This window comes from Hypanus sabinus, chromosome 7, assembly GCF_030144855.1.
Source record: "Hypanus sabinus isolate sHypSab1 chromosome 7, sHypSab1.hap1, whole genome shotgun sequence".
NCBI classification, from domain to species: Eukaryota; Metazoa; Chordata; class Chondrichthyes; order Myliobatiformes; family Dasyatidae; genus Hypanus; species Hypanus sabinus.
The window spans coordinates 86790554-86810406 of NC_082712.1; the positions used below are offsets into that span (position 1 = coordinate 86790554).

At 46.6% G+C, this 19853-nt stretch overlaps 1 protein-coding gene across 4 annotated transcripts in view; it reads left to right on the forward strand.

The window, feature by feature from the left end:
- The window catches only part of arhgef15b (Rho guanine nucleotide exchange factor 15b), a 105015-nt gene that overhangs the window by 38716 nt on the left and 46446 nt on the right, over positions 1-19853 (forward strand). For 3 of the 4 annotated variants that reach the window (XR_009513183.1, XM_059975069.1, XM_059975070.1), the window contains exons 3-4: positions 16480-16619; positions 19234-19727. Coding sequence is in view for 3 of the 4 variants with exons in the window: in XM_059975069.1 (XP_059831052.1) it covers positions 19274-19727 (454 nt within the window). In the remaining variant the exon portion in view is untranslated. The remainder of the gene's footprint in view (positions 1-16479; positions 16620-19233; positions 19728-19853) is intronic. The other variant, XM_059975071.1, reaches the window with a different exon arrangement.

Sequence of the window (19853 nt, forward strand, 5' to 3'; positions counted from 1 at the left end):
ACTCAACTAGCTGATATATCTCACTCTTGTACACCCTCTCATCTCCGTCTGGAATTCTGTCAACCACGAGAAAGAGATGACCTTTCCCAGAATTCTGGCTCAAGCACACTACTTGCACTGCAGGTAGTTAAAGAAATGTGGAACTTGCAGTATGTTAGGAAGGGACTTTTTCCCTTTATTTGCATGCACACTCATGAGTCACTTCATTAGATACACCCGCCTGTTAATGCAAATATTTAATCAGCCAATCATGTGGCAGCAACTCAATGCATAAAAGCATGCAGGCATGGTCAAGAGGTTCAGTTGTTCACACTAAACGTCAGAATGGGGAGGAAGTCTGATCTAAGTGACCGTGGAATGATTGTTGGTACCAGACAGGGGAGAATGAGTATCGCAGAAACTGTTGATCTCCTGAGCAGTCTGGAGAGTGTACAGAGAATGGAGCGAGAAACAAAAAAAATCCCGTGAGTGGCAGGTCAGTGGGCAAGGACACCTTCTTAATGAGAGAGGTCAGAGGTGAACGGCCAGTCTGGTTCAAGCTGACAGGAAGGCAACCGTAACTCAAATAACCACGTGTTACCACGGTGGTGTGCAGAAGAGCATCTCTGGAATTCCATGAACGGCGTCTTCCTTTTGCGTTCAGGGATCTGTGCACAGGGAGTGTTAGATCTCACTGTCTCATTGTCCTTTCTGATACTTTTTCAGTTTCTGGATGTCCTAAAGTTCGAAGTATATCAATTATCAAAGCACATCTATGTCACCATATACAACCCTGAGATTCATTTTCCTGCAAGCATACTCAATAAATCTGTAGAATAATAACCATAATGGGATGAATGAAAGACTTCACCCACTTGGGCGTTCAACCAGATGGTAGAAGACAACAAGCTGTACAAATACAAAATGAAATAAATAATAATAAATAAATATTGAGACCATGAGATGAAGAGTCCTTGAAAGTGAGTCCACAGGTTTTGGGAAAATTTCAATGATGGGGGCGAGTGAAGTTGAGTAAAGTTATTTATCCCTTTGGTTCAAGAGCCTGATGGTTGAGGGGTAATAACTGTTCCTGAACCTGAGGTACCCTTATACCTTCTACCTGATGGCAGCAGCAAGAAGAGAGCATGTTCCAGGTGGTGGGGGGTCCCTGATGGTGGATGCTGCTTTCCTGTGACAGTGATGAGCTCAGTGGTTGGGGGGGATTTACCCGTGGTGGCCTGGGCCATATCCACTACCTTTTGTAGGATTTTCCAGTCAAGGGCATTGGTGTTTCCATACCAGTAAGCATACTCTGCACTACACATCTGTACAAGTTTGTCAGAGTTTTAGATATCGTGACGAGTCTTTGTAAACTCCTGAAGAAGTAGAAGGGCTGCTCTACTTTCTTCATAATTGTACTTGCACGTCATCTAGCATCTACGAAGGGAAGTGTTATATTTATTTTTAAATTAGAGATACAGAATGGTAACCCGCCCTTCGGCCCAACATGCCTGTGCTGCCCATTTATACCCATGTGAGTAATTAACCTACTAACCCCATATGCCTTTGGAAGGAAACCAGAGAACCAGGAGGAATCTCACACGGTCACGGAAAGGAGGTACAAAGTCCTTATAGGCAGCAGTGGGAACTGAACCCGGGTTGCTGGTGCTGTAATGGCCTTATGCTGATCACTATATTACTGTGTAGGTAATATATTAAACAGTTGGTGTTTTCAGGCCGAGACCTTTCATCAGACCTACTGTGTGTGTTGCTCAAGATTTCCAGCATCTGCAGAGTCTTAAAGTTGAAAGTAAATTTGTTATCAAAGTACGTATGTGCTACCACATACTACCTTGAGATTAATTTTCTTGCAGACCTTTGCAGGAGAAAACATCTGTAGAGGTTTGTCAAAGTTTTGGATGTCACGCCGAATCTCCACAAAATCCTAAGGAAGTAGAGGCGCTGCCGAGCTTTCTTCACAATTACGTCACGTGCTGGGCCCAGGACAGCTCCTTTGAAATAGTAACAGGCAGGAGTTTAAAGTTGCTGACCCTCTCCACCTCTGATCCTCCAATGAGACACGGCTCATGGACTTCTGGATTCCTCCTCCTGAAATCAATAATCTGCTCCTTGGTCTTGTTGACATTGTGGCACTACTCAACCAGATTTTCAATCTGAATCCCGTATGCTGATCTGTCATCACATCTGGTTCAGTCTACAACAGAGGGCTTACAACTTAGTTGCCTCTCTCCCAATGACTCTGTACAGGGCAGAAGTTGGTGGCGATCATGAGGGTTTCAGTGGTGAGAAATATTGTACTAGTAGTTTCAGTTTAAGGACACTAGGACAGTTGGAGAGGTACGTGGTTAGGAAAGGGATAGGAACCAAACACAGGCAAGTGGAACCAGCTCAGCTGGGAATCTTGGCCAGCATGGAGCAGTGGGCTGAAAGGCCTGCTCTGTGCTTTATCACTCTGTAAGAGGCTTGCAGCTAGATCTGGACCAGCTGGAAAAATGGGCTGAAAAATGCAGATGGAATTTAATGCAGACAAGCACTTCAGTTGGTCCAACCAGGGAAGGTTGTACACAGTAAATGGTAAAGCACTGAGGAGAGTGGTAGAACAAAGGGGTCTCGGAATATAGGTCCATAATTCGTTGAAGGTAAATACGATTGTAAAGAAAGCCTTTGGCACATTAACCTTCATAAGTCACTTTATTGAGTACAGGAGATGGGATGTTATGCTGAAGTTGTATAAAACATTGGTGAGATCTATTTTGGAGTATTGTGTGCAGTTTTGGTCACCTACCTGCACGAAAGATGTAAATGAGGTTGAAAGAGTACAGAGAAAATTTACAAAGATGTTGCCTGGTCTGGAGTTATAAGGAAAGCTTGAATTTTTCAGAACTTTATTCCCCAGAACGTGAAGAATGAAGGGATATATGACAGAGGTATACAAAATGATGAGGGGTATAGATAGGGTAAATGCAAGCAGGCTTTTTCCAATGAGGTTGGGTGGGACTACAACTAGAGGTTGTGGGTTAAGGGTGAAAGCTGAAAAGTTTAGGGGGAACATGAGGGGAAACTGCACTCAGAGGGTGGTGAGAGTCTAGAATGAGCTGCCAGCACAAGTGGTGCATGCAAGGTCGATTTCAATGTTTAAGAGAAGTTTGGATAGGTACGTGGATGGTAGAGAAATGGAGAGCTATGGTCCCAGTGCAGGGTGATAGAGTAGGCAGTTTTAAATCATTCAGCGTTGACTAGATGGGCTGAAGGGTCTGTTTCTGTTATGTATTTTTCTCTGATTCTAAGCGGTTGACTGGCAGTTGAAATCATCCAATCAGGTGAAAAGGAATTTTCCCTTCTTCCAATGGGTGTGTGAGGCTGGGTTGATTAGGTTAGGATGATCAATGGTAGGGAGGGGATCAGGAAGAATGGTAGGGAGAGGGTAATGTGTGGCCTTCGGGCTTGCAAAAAGGGGTGTGCAGGGCCCAATCCCAAAATATCCCAATCTTAAACACAAGAGATGCTGGAAATCTGGAACAATGCACACAAAGAGAGGAGGAACTCAGCAGGGCAGGCAGCATCTGTAAAGAGGAATAAACAGCCAACATTTTAGGCCAAGAACCTTCGTCGGCACAGGTGAGGTAGGGAGAAGAAGCCAGAACTAAACGCTGTTCTTGAACTGAATTCAACTATTCAGTTCTTGAACAAACCAACATGACCCTAATCACCACCTCGGTACAGCAACACTGTGACCACTGTGCACTACGATGGGCTTGTTGCTGGTTGGTCTAATTATTGTTTCTTGTATAATTTGTGCAGGATTCCATAAAGGTTAACCTGCAGGTTGAGTTAGTGGTGAGGAAAGCAAATACAATGCCCGGAGGACAAGAATATAAAAGCAAGGATATAATCCTGAGGCATTAGTCAGACTGCACTTGGGGTATTGGGAACATTTTTTGTCCCCTTACCTAAGAAAGGGTGTGCCAACATTGGAGAGGGTTCAAAGGAGGCTGATGGAAATGTTTGGACGGCTTGTCATCTGAAGAGCATTTGAAGGCTCTGAGCCTCTACTCACTGTAACTCAGCAGAATGAGGGGTGGCCTGATTGAAACCTATCGATAGAGTAGAGGTAGAGAGGATGTTTCCTATGGTGGGGGAGTCTAAAACCAGAGGTCACTTCCTCAGAATAGAGGGGTGTCCATTTAGATCAGGGATGAGGGGGAGTTTTTTTATCCAGAGAATGGTGAATCTGTGGAGTTCGCTGTCTGTGGAGGCCAAGTCATTGGGTATAAAGTGAGCAGTTTGGGCGCATTGTCAAAGAAACAATGTGCTGGCATTGGAGAGGGCCCAGATGAGGTTCACGAAAGAGATCCTGGGAATGGAGGGGCTCGCATATGATCTGGGCCTGTACTCGCTTGGCGGAGTGTGGAAAAATGAGGTGGAGTTCTTACTGAAAACTATCGAATACTGAAAGGCTTAGATAGAGTGGACATGGAGAGAATGTTTCTAAAATTTACATACTCTCTGTTATGCCACTGGCATTTATGGCAGCGATGAAAGTCCTCCATCTCTTGTCTGTCCGTACTGTCACGCATGGTTGTAGAAGTCAACTTTGTTTTACCTGTCAGGGTTGTTAGCCTGAGATGAACCCCAAAACCTGGAGGGACCAGTGGACCACTCTTAGTCTGACCTCTACCCTTTGACCCTACCAAGAGCCAAACCATAAATTCCTGACTCCTTCCACAGTAGCTCTCCAGCAGGATTGTGGTCTGCTTCGAGGATGTTTCCAATAGCAGGAGTTGTTTCTCTTCTCAGTGTTGTGCACCTGAAGCTATGACGCTGCTGCAAGTCAGTTTTTCATTCCACCTGTGCATGGGAGAGTAAGCACGATTCAATTTGAACTAAACTGAAGCCCCTTTGAATGCAGGGAAAGACCAAGCTTTATGGAGTTAGTAATCCCTCTTGAGCCAAGCTTTAAATGATAGAAAATAGAAGAAGGAAGAGTAATTAGAACAAAAGAACAAATAGAGTCCATGGTAGTGTAATGGCTGCTGGTGTAACTCTGTGTGAAGCTGGCAGGTGAACTTCACTGCTACTTTTAATGTCTGAAGGGACTGTTTCTCAACTTTTGGCTACATTTCAGAATCAGGTTTAACACATGTCATGAGATTTGTTAACTTTGCCGCAGTAGTACAATGCAATACATGATAAATATAGAAAACAATGAATTACTGTAAATAGTTATATTAAATAGTTATATTAAAGTAAGTAGTGCAAAAACAGAAATTAAAAAAAAGTAATGAGGGAGTGTTCATGGGTTAGTGGAGGGGAAAAAGCTGTTCCTGAATCGCTGAGAATCCTACAGGCTTCTGTGCCTCCTTTCTGATGATAGCAATGAGAAGAGGGCATGTCCTGGCTGATGGGGGTCCTTAATGATGGAGGTTGCTTTTCTTGGATACTACAGAGGCTAGTACTCATTACGGACTAATTTTACAATTCTCTGCAGCTTACTATGAATCTCAAGCTCCTGATGAAATATAGCTGCTGTCATACCTTCTTTGTAGCTACATCGATATGTTGGGACCAGATTAGATTCTCAGAGATATTGACACCCAGGAACTTGCAATTGCTCAGTCTCTCTCCACTTCTGAACCCTCAATGAGGACTGGTTTGTGTTCCCTCATCTTACCCTTTCTGAAGCATTTCAGCCCCGCGCTCTTGGTACATGGTCACCCCGCTAGGGGGGAGGGCTGGGTCATTTGGAGGATCTACTGGTGAGCTTGATCCTTGGCCCGGCCAAGATGGCTATTCAAAGTTCCAAGTACATTTTATTATCAAAGTGTGCATGCAGAATACAGCCCTGAGATTGGTCTTCCCACAGACAGCCACAAATTGAAGAACCCTTTCAACGAAAAACATCAAACACCCAATGTGGAAAAAAAAGAACAAATCATGCAAACGACAACAAAACGAGTGAACACAGAATAAAAAAAACATCGAACCGCAGAGTATTGAAACAGTCTAGGACTGTTCAGCTCAGTTCAGCTCGTTTCCGTTTGGCATTCTGTCGTTCGCAGGTCCAGGCTTTGCGCAGTCGAGAGCTTTGCCCAAGCCGACTTGCCTGCCCCTCTTCTGCAGGTACATTCCTACCAGGGTGTCCTCAAAGTGTGAGCGTGCAGTGGGGGAGTTCCGTGAGCAGTCACCCCCAGGGAAGTGATTGTTTTGTAGACAGTGGTAGCCATATTTTAATTTGAAATTGTAATTAGCCTTGTCATTCCCTGATCATAGTGTGTTTTGTGGATGACTAGGAAGGAAACTGTGGCACAGTGGGTACAGCCACTGCCTCCCAGCTCCGGAGACGTGGGTTTGATCCTGGCCACCGCTGTTCCGTGTTTCTGTGTGGAAGTTTTGCATGTTTCCCTTGTGACTATTTGGGTTTCCCCTGACCATTCTGCTTTCCTTCCCCTCACGAATGGCATGCAGGGTAAGTAGCCCTCTTGGCGAGCTGATAGAAATTTAGGGAGAGCAAGTGATACAGGGGCCTGTTGTCCCACACCACCAATTCAAATGAATAGTTACTTCCCTTCAACCATTTGGTTAGGCTAAGCCGCAGAACCTTTATCACCGCGCCCACTTCGCACTGCAATGGGCTTCATTGTCTTCTGTGCCGATTATCCTTGTATAATTTTCTGTAATTTGTCATTCTTATGAATGCTGTTTAACTGATGCAATGTGCTGATGAAGCCATTGCCAGTCAGTTTTTCATTATACCTGTGCCCACCTGGGTTCGTGCATCTGACAATAAACTTGTCACCGTTTGATAAACTGAGAATCAGGATCTGGTTTAATATCACCGGCATGTGTTAACATTGTGTACAATGCAAAACATGATAACAGATTAAAAACTGAATTACAGTAAGTACATATATAAAATTGTTAAATTAATTAAGTAGTGCAGAAATAGAAATAAAATAAATAGTAAGGTAGTGTTCATGGGTTCAATGTCCATTCAGAAATCAGGTGGCAGAGGGGAAGAAGCTGTTCCTGAATTGTTGAGCATGAATGCTGAATATAAACGCTAAATGTTGGAGGAACTCAGCAGGTCAGGCAGCATCTACGGAAATAAATAAACAGTCAGTGTTTCGGGCCGAGACCCTTCATCAGGACAGGAAAAGAAAGGGGAAGATGCCAGAATAAAAAGGTGGGTGAGGGGGGAAGAAAGAGAACTAGAATGTGATAGGTGAAGTCAGGTGGGTGGGAAAGGTAAAGGGCTGGAGAGGAAGGAATCTGATAGGAGAGGAGAGTGGGCCATAGGGGAAAGGGAAGGAGGAGAAGACTCAGAGGGAGGTGATAGGCAGGTGAGAAGTAGCAAGGGGTCAGAGTGGGGATAGAATAAGAGGGGAGGCGGAGGGAATTTTTTTTACTGGAAGGAGAAATCAATGTTTGTGCCATCAGCTTGGAGGCTACCCAGATGGAATATAAGGTGTTGCTCCTCCACCCTGAGGGTAGCGTCACTGCGGCACACGGACTGACACGTTGGAAACAGTCTCCCAATTGATGATGGGTGTCCGCAGTGTAAAAGAGGCCACACTGGGAGTACCGGACACAATTAGTGACCTACGGCAGATTTGTGGGTTAAGCGTGACCTCCCTTGGGAGGATTGTGCAGGGCCGTGAATGGAGGTGAGGGAGGGGTGAATGGGCAGGTGTAGCACCTTGAGGTAAACGCAAGTCCTTCGAACGCAGTGCAAGCCCCAGCTTTACAGGGTTAATAAAATCCCCTAAGATGAAACTGGTTTGACAACCTACCCTCAGACATTTGCTGGACTTCTACATAAGCAAGAAGGTAGGGAAAAACGGTCAGATAAACCCTTTCAGAGCACTTCAGCATCTGTTCCTCATGCAGTCCACGCTGTTAATGAGACAGTGCTGATATTTAGTAGCTGCCTCCCCTTGTTGTTCCCTGTGAGTCAGTCTCGTTATTTCCAACTTCCTGGTGTCTTCAAGAGTCAGAGTCCTTTTTTAAAAAAAAAAGTCCCTTCAGCCCATCATGGTGGTGGGGGAGCACAGTGGTTAGCGTAATGCTGATAAAGAATCAGAATCAGGTTTATTATGTTACGAGCCCCGTAACTGGGTCACTTACCAGCAAAGATAGAGAGGTCCGTTGAAGTCTGATGGTACTATTTTAACAGAATTTATTGATTAAAAATACACAAAATAATATCAATCCAAACATACAGATAATATACATCGTCAATACTAAATCTAAACGTGTGGGTATAATAATAATCAATAAGAAATAGCTCTATCGTTGTCTAGGGGATAATGTATGGTCCGATGGAAATATAACTCACTGTTCGTTCATGCTGCAGCGTTTTGGTTTGAGAGAAAGACGAGTTTAAAACTTGCCCAGTCCCTTTTGTGATGTCAATCCTTCGAGTCGTTGGGAGTCGGTCCTCCCCACCGGCTTCCGCTATTATGGGATCGCTAGCGTTTCTTCTGGTGCGTCTGAGGGGCTGTTCCCACAGACCCTCTTTTATCCTGACTCACAGGATCTCAGATGTCAATCAGGTTGGGGGCGATGCAATCCCTCCCTCAACCAGCCCACTTTGGCTGAGGGCGTCCACGTAGCACAGTATTGTAATACACAAGTTTGTCTCCAAGAGACAATGGCCGTTTCCCGTAGTTTTATATCGCCAGGGGGTCAAGACATTCCGCACGTCTCTCTCTCTCATTTCCTGGGTCTCCTGACCCAAATCAATAGTGATCTTGCGATTCTCACAAAGGAGGAGGCTACCTCGCACCCTTCGGCCCCTCAGAGCTGTGGTACATTCATAACACCCCCTTTCTTCAAAGCGTTTTCACCAGCGGTGAAAATGAGTAGTACAGAGTCTTACAGGATTTTAGAATCTAACACAATACAAAAGCTTTTCCTTTTCACTACAGAGTAATACATTTATACATTCAATTCAGCATCTAAACAGTTAACGATTACAGTGTCACTTCCTTTAATATCTTAACATCTTGTACTTTACTAAAGTCTTACAGCATCAGACTTCAATTTAATAACCACCTATTTTTATTTCTTTCCTTCAGCAAACAAAAACTAAGGAGTTGTGATCTTAGCTTACGTGTATCTACAAAAGTTCATGCAAATACTAATCTTCCTGTTGCTTTCAAACTTAACAGACAGGCTTCCATGGGGTTGTCTTTATTATTCACATGCTTTGTCGAAATCCTGTAAAACCGGCTTTTGCTATTTAAAAATGGCGTCCCCATTAACCGTCGCCTCTTTTCCGGTTAGTTCCCACTTGGGGAGCTTGGGTACCCTGGCGAAATAGGCTCTCGCCCGCTTCTTTCATAGGAGTTATTTTATTAACACCGTGTCCCAAACTTAGACCATCTTCTGAATTTCCACCCAATTCTTTAATTTTACACTGGTTGCTAGCCCTCTCTTCAGGACCCTTCAGGCTATTAGTTTTCAGTTCGAACTCTTTGTTCAAGCGGCATTTCAAATTCTGCCTTTTCACACCATGCTCTGGAATAACAATAGCATGGGGGGCCCCCATCATCTTACAACTCAATCTGTAAGCGATCCGCAGGCTTTAAATTTTCTTCATTCGATTTGGGAACGACATATTTCCCGTTTCCTTCAATAATAATATTTATCTCCCCACTTTTGGTCTCCGCATTAACTTTTAAAACACCATCGAGCACAAACACCTGGGAACTCTCACTTTCCACTATTACCAAGGTTAACCCTTTCTTCGCTGAACCACGTCTATCTGACCCACAAGGACGGCCTTCCCTTTCAACGGAATCAAATACCTCAGACTTTTTCTGAGCTCCAGTACTAGGTTCAGTACCACGTGCACCCACATCTTGGACACACTCAAACGGGACATTTGCCTCTTTCAGGCTTTCAATACCCGTACCCGGTCCAAATTCTAATTTCCCCTGATTCTCCTAGCTACTCTCTGGCAACTCCCTTTCGGAGTAAACTCAACCCCGCGGGCTGAAACAACCTCATCCGCCAACCCAGCAGACCTCTTCAAGGTAAGGGCATCCTTTTCATCTAGGACTGCCCTCATTTCATTATCGGGAACACCTCTAGCATTTTCAACTTCTTCAAACAGTTCTGCCAAACCAGACAGATCATCCATGTCCAACCCTGGACCTTTTAACAGCTCTAGCTATTTCTCATCTTTATCTTCTGCCTCTAGAACTTTTCTCCTCACTAAGGGAAGGTCTACCTCCTCTTCCTTACCCTCTTTCACTTTACTACTCTTTGTTTTACCACCCTCTAAACCCTCGTGGTACAGGGTCAGTAAAAACGTCTCGGCCAAATCGAAACTGGCCGGATTTAAACTGCTCTCATTCTCAGCTGCCTCTCTCGACATGCTGCGAGTGATCGCACATGCAGGATGGATCTTGGAATCTAGGGGCGGGGCCGCAACACTCACCGGCCGGCTGGTCATCGTCGTTGCTGCCCAAACCTTACCACCTGCTAAATCGTTGCCAAGAAGGACGTCCGCGTCAGTTCTCGGGAATTCTGATCGCACCCCTAGTTCAACTGGTCCAGACACCAGCTCACAATCCATAATGACCTTATGTAAGGGCACCATTTCTGTCCCTTTGCTTATTCCTTTCACAGCTACCATTCCCGTCTTGCGACCAAAATCTAGTACCTTACTGCTGATCAACGACAGTTCAGCCCCCATGTCTCTCCAGATCCATACTGGAACTGGTGTGTCTGCCTCCCTTACAGACACTGTTCCGTTTGACAGACAAGTCTCAGACCCTTCTCGTACTCTGTCTACCCTGGGCTCTCTTGTCGATTTACTGATTACCACGGCACATCCGATAGGGACTGCTGCTTTCCCTTTTCCTGTCTCTTTCCTCGGAGCAAAGCACCTAGATGCAATATGCCCCCCCTTTCCACAATTAAAACAGGTCAAACCTGGAAATCTCTGGCCGTCTGGCCTTTCCCCCTCAACCTTACCACTAACTCCCAGCGGGACCTCTGCTTCAGCCGGCGGGCTTTCTCAATCGTTCCCATAGTCTCTCTGGGAACTTTTATTCGAGGAAAACTTTGTCTTGTGGGTTAGGGCATATTCATCAGCGAACCTAGCAAATTCTGAGATGGACTTATTCGGCTTCTCATTCAAATACATCCGGATATCCTCCGAAACACAACCTTTAAATTCCTCAATCAGAATTAACTCCCTGAGATGTCAATAATCCTCCTCCACTCTCTCTGCTGTGCACCAACGGTCCAAGAGCACACCCTTCTCATAGGCAAACTCGGTATACGTCTGATTCCACCCTTTCCTTAAAGTTCTGAACTTTTGTCTGTACGCTTCAGGTACTAATTCATAACTCCGGAGAATGGCCACCTTTACTTTGTCATAACTCTCCTCCTCTCCCTCCTCCGTGGACAACGCTGTATATGCCCGCTGTGCCTTCCCTTTTAACACACTTTGTAACAGCGCCACCCACTGATCTCTGGGCCACTTCTGACTCACTGCCACCTTTTCAAAAAGCAAGAAATAACTATCAACATCCGTCTCCTCAAACGGAGGTGCTAACCTCAACTCCCGACTAACATTGAACTGCTCCTCTCAGTCTGACCCTTGATCGCTTCGCCCTTGCCTTAACTTCTCCATCTCCAAGTCATGTTTCCTCTGTTTCTCTGCCTCCCCATACTCTCTCTCTCTTTCTCAGCTGCTTCCAGCTGTTTTAACTGAATTTCATGCTCTCTTTGTTTCTCAGCTCTGTCCTGCTCCCGTTTCACCTCTAACTCCTTTAGCTGGAGCGCATGCTCCCTCTCTCTCTCAGCTCTTTCATTCCCCTTCTCAGCTGCTTCCAGCTGCTTTACCTTAATTGCATGTTCCAACCTTAATTTCTCCAACTCTAACTGAGCCGTCCCACTAGCTGGTACCTTTTCAGGGATATTTTCCAATACCTCAGCTGCAAACACTTTCTTCCCAATATAATACTGAGTTATTGCCCTTCACACCTCCCGCTTTTTCATTGACAACATCACCTCTATAAGGTTTAACCCCTTCGCCAAATTTATCAAGTCTGATTTGGTGGCCGCCTCTAGTGCCTCCAGAGTCGGGTTTTCTATAAATTCACCCACGTCCATCTTTGCTGGTTTCCCATCTGGCTACCCGCGTAACCAGATCCAAGTTTGGACTTGCAAGCCCGATTCACTGGCCCCCCAATTTGGTATCAAATCCCGAGACGAGAATCCCAAGTTGTTTCGAACCCTGTAACTGGGTCACTTACTAGCAAAGATAGAGAGGTCCGTTGAAGTCTGATGGTACTATTTTAACAGTATTTATTGATAAGAATACACAAAATAATATCAATCCAAACATACAGATAATATACGTCGTCAATACTAAATCTAAACACATGGGTGTAATAATAATCAATAAGAAATAGCTCTATCGTTGTCTAGGGGATAATGTATTGTCCGATGGAAATATAAAAGTCACTGTTAGTTCGTTCACACTGCAGCATTTTGGTTTGAGAGAAAGACTGGTTAAAACTTGCCCAGTCCCTTTTATGATGTCAATCCTTCAAGTCGTTGGGAGTTGGTTTCCCCGTTGTTAGCTAAAAGCCGTTTTTCCGTAGTAAAGGGCACCGGTTCCGGGGTCTCCCCACCGGCTTCCACTATTACAGGATCACTAGCGTTTCTTCTGGTGCATCCCACAGACCCTCTTTTATCCTGACTCACAGGATCTCAGATGTCAATCAGGTTGGGGGTGATGCAATCCCTCCCTCAACCAGCCCACTTTGCCTGAGGGCATCCACGTAGCACAGTATTGTAATACACAAGTTTGTCTATGGCCGTTTCCTGTAGCTTTATATCGCCAGGGGGTCAAGACATTCCGTACGTCTCTCTCTCATTTCCTGGGTCTCCTGACCCAAATCAGTAGTGATCTTGCGATTCTCACAAAGGAGGGGGCTACCCCGCACCCTTCGGCCCCTCAGAGCTGTGGTACATTCATAACAATTATCACTGGTGTATCTCGTGAAACCTGTTTTGTGGCACCAGTACAATGCAATGCGTAACCGTAAAACATAGGAGCAGAACTAGGCCATTTGGCCCATCGAGTCTGCTCCCCCATTTCACCATGGCTGATCATGGCTCTCTCAGTCCCAGTCTCCTGCCTTCTCCCTGTATCCCTTCACACCCTCACCAATCGAGACTCTATCAACCTCCGCCTTAAATATTTGTGAAGACTTGACCTTCATGGCATAAAATATACTGGAAATCATAATAAGAAATATATATTTAATATATAAATATTTTTAAAATGTACCTTGTATACAGTACTTTGTAGTTGTCTTGGGCACATATACATAGCTATGGTGCCTCATACTTTTGCACAGTACTGTAGTAGTTTTATGTATTACACTATACTGCTGCTGCAAAAAAAAACAAATTTCATGACATGTGTGAGTGATGATAAACCTGATTCTGATCTGGGTCTCTATTGTAGACTGAGGGAGGGAAGGGGGCAGGGAGAGGGGAATCATGGTTGGGAAAAGGGGAAGGGAGAGGGGGATCATGGTTGGGAAAAGGGGAAGGGAGAGGGGGATCATGGTTGGGAAAAGGGGAAGGGAGAGGGGAATCATGGTTGGGAAAAGGGGAAGGGAGAGGGGGATCATGGTTGGGAAAAGGGGAAGGGAGAGGGGGATCATGGTTGGGAAAAGGGGAAGGGAGAGGGGGATCATGGTTGGGAAAAGGGGAAGGGAGAGGGGGATCATGGTTGGGAAAAGGGGAAGGGAGAGGGGGATCATGGTTGGGAAAAGGGGAAGGGAGAGGGGGATCATGGTTGGGAAAAGGGGAAGGGAGAGGGGAATCATGGTTGGGAAAAGGGGAAGGGAGAGGGGGATCATGGTTGGGAAAAGGGGAAGGGAGAGGGGGATCATGGTTGGGAAAAGGGGAAGGGAGAGGGGAATCACGGTTGGGAAAAGGGAGAGGGGAGTGGAGTGGGAAGGACCAGAGAGACATTCTGTAATGATCAATAAACCTATTGTTTGGAATCAAATGAACTTAACTGTTAAATAAGTCGTGCAAAATGGGAATAAAAGTAGTGAGATAGTGTTCATGGGTTCAATGTCCATTCAGAAATCTGATGACGGAGGGGAAGAAGCTGTTCCTGAATTGCTGAGTGTGAGTCTTGAAGCTTTTGTACCTCCTCTCTGATGGTAGTAATGAGAAAAGTGCATGACCTGGGTGTTGGAGGGGGTCGTTAATGATGAATCCCGCCCTTTTGAGGCATCGTGTTTGGATGGCGAGGAGGCTGGTGCTGAGCGACTGAGTTTACAACCCTCCGCAGCTTTCTCCGGTCCTGGGGGGAGTTACAGTATGCGATTGGGATGCAATTCCCATCACTGCCTGTGTGCCCACGTGGGTTCCCCCCACATTCCAAAGACAAAGGGGTAGTAAGTTGTGAGCGAGGTGACATTTGTGGGCTGCCCAGCACAGTCCTTACAGGTTTGATTTGATGCAGATGACTCATTCAGCGTATGGTTTGATTTATAGGTGACTGCTAAAGCTAATCTTCAATCCCCCTTGCCCCTTTCCCCACATTGATGAGGGCCACCACATCCAATTTCCCCTCCTGACTCGGAAATACACTGCTCTTCCTTCGTTGCTGCCGGGTCTAAACGCCGAAACTGCCTCCTTCACCAGATGGTCTGCGCGGTTCAATGTGACGACTTACCCCTACTTTCGCAAGGGGCACTGAGGGGTATGCGGTAAAGACTGGCCTCACTAGCAATACCCAGACCCCACGAATTGAAGCAAACAACATCCTCATTCCTTCCTAGTGCTGTTTCCCTTCATAACCTTAAATCAAGTCACTAATAGCCAGATGTTTTCTATATTGCACCAAATTGGATACAGGTTTATGGCAGTTAATCGAAAGAATTGGCTCGGGGCTGACTTATTTTTCTCAAAGTGTTTGGAACGCCTGGTCTGAAGAGAGCCTGGGAAACAGATCCAATATGAGCATTCCTACAGCAGGAATGGGCAGCTTTTAATTTTACAATCCTGATACGGGACCTGTGGAGAAAGGCCCAGCCTTCTCCCTCATGGTTCTGTGCTTATGACTTTAGTTCAAGTTCAATTTGAATTTTCATTCAACCATATGCATGAATGCAGCTGAACAAAACAGAACTTCTCTGGGGCCAAGGTGCAAAACACAGTACCTGTCATACATAGCACAAGGCGCGTACAGCACATACGTGATAGTAGGAAAATACAGTGACAGGAACAATATGTAATCCAAGTCCCTGACTCCATGAAGGTTGCAGCAGTCTGCAGTCAAACACAATGCGGCTTGTCTTATGCCGAGCGAAACCTTCGGAGCAGCACAGACACTGCCAGTATGGATGCCACGCCACACCGCCTCCAGCACTTTGGCGGGGCGCTCCGATTCCGACGTCTCTCTGCTGGACACCTGTAAACAGGTGACACTGCACCTTGAGGCCCAGTCTTTGCTATGAACAATGCCACACTGTATCCCTGCCACTTATCAATAAACCAGAGCACTGGACAAGCAGTATCCCGCACCGCCAATGTCCAACAGGGTTCTGCGCTGCCAAGAGCGAGTGACCAACACAGTTGTTCGCTGTTGGACGTCACACTGCCTTCGCACACCAGCCACCGCCTCTGAGCAGCATGGTCTTCACCAAGCCCAGCTCAGTTTCCCCACCAATGAGCAACTCACTCATGGGGCAGGCCTGCAGTGCTTTAAGTTCTTAATGTCCAGCAGGGTCTTAAGATCATAAAAAAATATATTTAAAACAAACAGTAATACCTTTGACAATGGGGGCAGGAGTAGGCCATTCGGCCCTTTGAGCCAGCACCACCATTCCATGTGATCATGGCTGATCATCTACAATCAGTACCCTGTTCCTGCCTTCTCCCCATATCCCTTGACTCCGCTATCTTTAAGAGCTCTATCTAACTCTTTCTTGAAAGCATCCAGAGAATTGGCCTCCACCGTCTTCTGAGGCAGAGCATTCCACAGATCCACAAATCTCTGGGTGAAAAAGTTTTTCCTCAACTCTTTTTCTAAATGGCCTACCCCTTATTCTTAAACTGTGGCCTCTGATTCTGGACTCCCCCCAACATCGGGAACATGTTTCCTGCCTCTAGTGCGTCCAATCCCTTAATAATCTTATATGTTTCAATCAGATCCCCTCTCATCCTTCTAAATTCCAGTGTATACAAGTCATTCCAAATTTTCAACATATGACAGTCTGGCCATCCCACAAATTAACCTCGTGAACCTACGCTGCACTCCCTCAATAGCAGGAATGTCTTTCCTCAATACTCCAGGTGTGGTCTCACCAGGGCCCTGTACAACTGCAGAAGGATCTCTTTGCTCCTATACTCAATTCCCCTTGTTATGAAGGTCAACATGCCATTAGCTTTCTTCACTGCCTGCTGTACCTGTATGCTTACTTTCAGTGACTGATGAACAAGGACACCTAGATCTCGTTGTGCTTCCCCTTTTCCTAACTTGACACCAACTTTGGTTGGCCCCGGTAGAAGCTGCTGCGTCAGAGTACGCCACCATCTTCCCAGACTTCAGTGAGGGAGAGACCACGGTAAGGCACTTGCGTTCATGGACTGCCTGGTAGAACCTCTGCCTCCCTGCCCCAGTGATCCTAGTTTGATCCCGACCCCTGGCTCTGTGTGTGTGTGTGTGTGAGGGGGAGGGCAGGAGGGGTGGGGTAGTTTGCACATTCTCCCTGCGATCGCCTGGGTCCTCCCCCACCCCCGAGGCCTCTCATTTCCGCTCTCATCTCAGCGATATACGGGGTCAGTGGGTTAATCGGCTGACGTAAATTGCCCCACCCTATTCTGCGGATGAGGGGTACAATCTGCGAAGTGTCGAGGGGAATGTGGGGACAGTGACATGGAATGAGTGTGATGGGTGGTTGATGGTCAGCATGGACTCGATGGGCCAAAGGGCCTGTTTCAATGCTGTATCTCCCTAGAAGCCTCCCACAATCCACACCATTTGAGACTTGCTCCCATTATTTGCCCCTTGGGTGGAGTGTCTAAAGTGTGCAGCTCATTGGATCCAGCTCCGGAGCGTTACGGACACATCCCAGAGACCAGCCTCCCCTCTGTGGACTCCTTAAGGAGAAGAGGGCTTGTCCCAGGGGGTGAGGGTCTTTAGTGATGCATGTTGCCTCTTGAAGGCTTTTATTCTTTTTGCTGCCTCGATAAAGTCATCGCCAACCCAAATGTTTTCTCTTCTTCCCTCTCCCATTGTGCAGAAAATCTAAAACCCTGAAAGCTCGTATCACCAGGCCCAGGGACAGCTTCTGTCCTGCTGTTAGAAGTCTCTTTAATGGCTCCCTAGTACAGTGGTCCCCAACTGAAACAATGTGATTTGTCGATAGGAAATGATACGACTCAGCTGCACCTTTCCTCGTTCCCTGTCATGCCCACTGTTGAACTTGAACGCACTCGAAGTCATCGGTCGCCTAAATGCAGTGATACCCAATCACCAAGGATCACTGGTTGGCCTCGGGTAACCCGGCCGCCTTGCGCGGCCGGTGAGAAGTGCCGTTGCTACTGGCCTGGAGCACAGACAGATGGGCGTCACCTCTAAACCTGTTTAGCACACCAAATGTTTGTGGGGAACCCGGTGCTAAAATATTTGCAGACGACCTAATTCGGGCTCAGGGTTTCGTAACTAGCAGAGCAGCTACCTCGCTGCGATCTACTGAAAGTCCTCCCTCGAGCCAAACTTTTGTCGGCAGATAGATCCTACCTACCTACAAGGAGGGCAGGCGCGCGCCCTGTCGCACTCCTCACTCAGTCGGTCGCTCTCTCCGGACTGCGACCGCTGTGGCCCCGGCACGGGGACCTCCGGCCCTTACCTTGTCCTCTTACTGGTGTGTTGCAATGGTCTTATATGTTCATACGAGGAAAATATGCGCTGTGTGTTTAATATCCAAATGTTACTTAAAATGTTACGATGCTATTGACTTATATGTGAGTTATAAGTGACTTATCACGTTGTCTCATTTTTACTATGCACAGTACTAGCAGTTATGGTCGAAATGACAATAAAAGTTGACTTGACTTGATATTCATGCGAGGAAAATATGAGGTGTGTTTAATATTAAATGCGTTAGATTAACCCTTTTAGAAATGAAATTGAGTGTATTAGCCACTTATAAGTGACTTATCACCTATATTCCAGTTGTGATTAACACCGCCCCCTCCCCCGGTCGGCCCTTCCGCAAGAATATTGTCAATATTAAACCGGTCCACGGGGCAAGACAGGTTGGTGACCCCTGCCATCGTACAATAAGCTGGACTCCTGACCTCACAATCTACCTCCTAATGATCTTGCACCTCATTGTCCGCCTGCACTGCACTCTCTCTGTCGCTGTTACATTTTATTCTGCATTGTTGTTGTTTTACTCTGATCTACCTCATTTCACTGTGTAGAACATAGAAGAGTACAGCGCAGGAACAGGCCATTCGACCCACAATGTTGTGCTGTACAAGCTAAAAAGCAAATCAGAAACACCCAAACACTAATCCCTCCGACCTACACCATGTCATATCCCTCCATCTTCCTCACATCCACGTGCCTGTCCAAACATCTCTTAAAAGCCAGGCAGAGCATTCCAGACATCCACCACCCTGAGTTTAAAAAAAACGTACTCCAAACATCACCTTGAACCTACCCTCTCTCACCTCTGGTATTAGAGATTTCTACACTGGGAAACATACTCACTGTCTACTCATAATCTTATAAACCTCCATCAGATCTCCCCTCAGCCTCTGCCTCTCCAGAGAAAACAACCCAAGTTTATCCGGCCTCTCATGATAGCACGTGCCCTCCAAACCAGGCAGTAACCTGGTAAACCTCCTCTGCACCCTCTCCAAAACCTCAACCTCCCTCCTATAGTGGGGCGACCAGAACTGTATCAATACTCCCGATATGATCTATTTATGAAGTTACAACCTCTTGATCTGATCTGTATCAACAGTGTGCAAGACATACTTTTCACTGTATCTCAGTACATTGGACAGAAGACTACAAGACAAAAGAGCAGAATTTGGCCATTCAGCCCATCTGGTCTGTTCTGTCATTTGGTCATGTGACAACAGTCAACCTATACTGTTGCCAATAGCTGCTGGTAATTTGCCCCTCTCATGAAATATTTTCCTCTTCCCCCCCGCCACCCCCAGGTTTGACTTGCAGGTTGGTGCCTAGACATTTGTAATTAGGATGGAGCAGCCAAGGAGGGCACCGCTGGACGAGGAGAAACGGCTTCTGAAGCCTCCGCTGAAACCGAAACCCCCGATGCTTGCCCGCACTGCTAGAATCCAGGACAATGGTTCGCATCCTCCTGTTCCTGCTAGGAGACAGCCTCCAGAGACCGTGGCGGCCGGCCAACCTTTGCACAGCTCAGGAAATGTCCAGAAGATCCGGGAATTGTTCAACAAGTCCACGAGCCCTCCAAATCCCGGGAGGCTGGAGAAGAAGCCCCTGGGCGTCAGGCGGTCGGAGTCGGCGCGGGAGGCTACCGTGGCCCCCGTCCCAAAGCCGAGGGTTCAGCGAAAGCACGCGGTGAGGTCGGCGGCCTCGCAGGAGGAGCTGGCGGACCACAGTGAGAAGCGGGTGGCATCGGCAGCCACGCGGGCTCCCGTCGCTCCCCCCCTGAGCTCGGGCGTCCCAGGAGGTAGGTCTGGATAAGGTCACTGAAATGTGCTGTGAAACTCATTGCTTTGTGGCTGCAGTGCAGTTCTTAACAATAAGTTAACAAAGGGAATAAATACTGCAAGAGAAGAACAGTGGGACAGTGTTC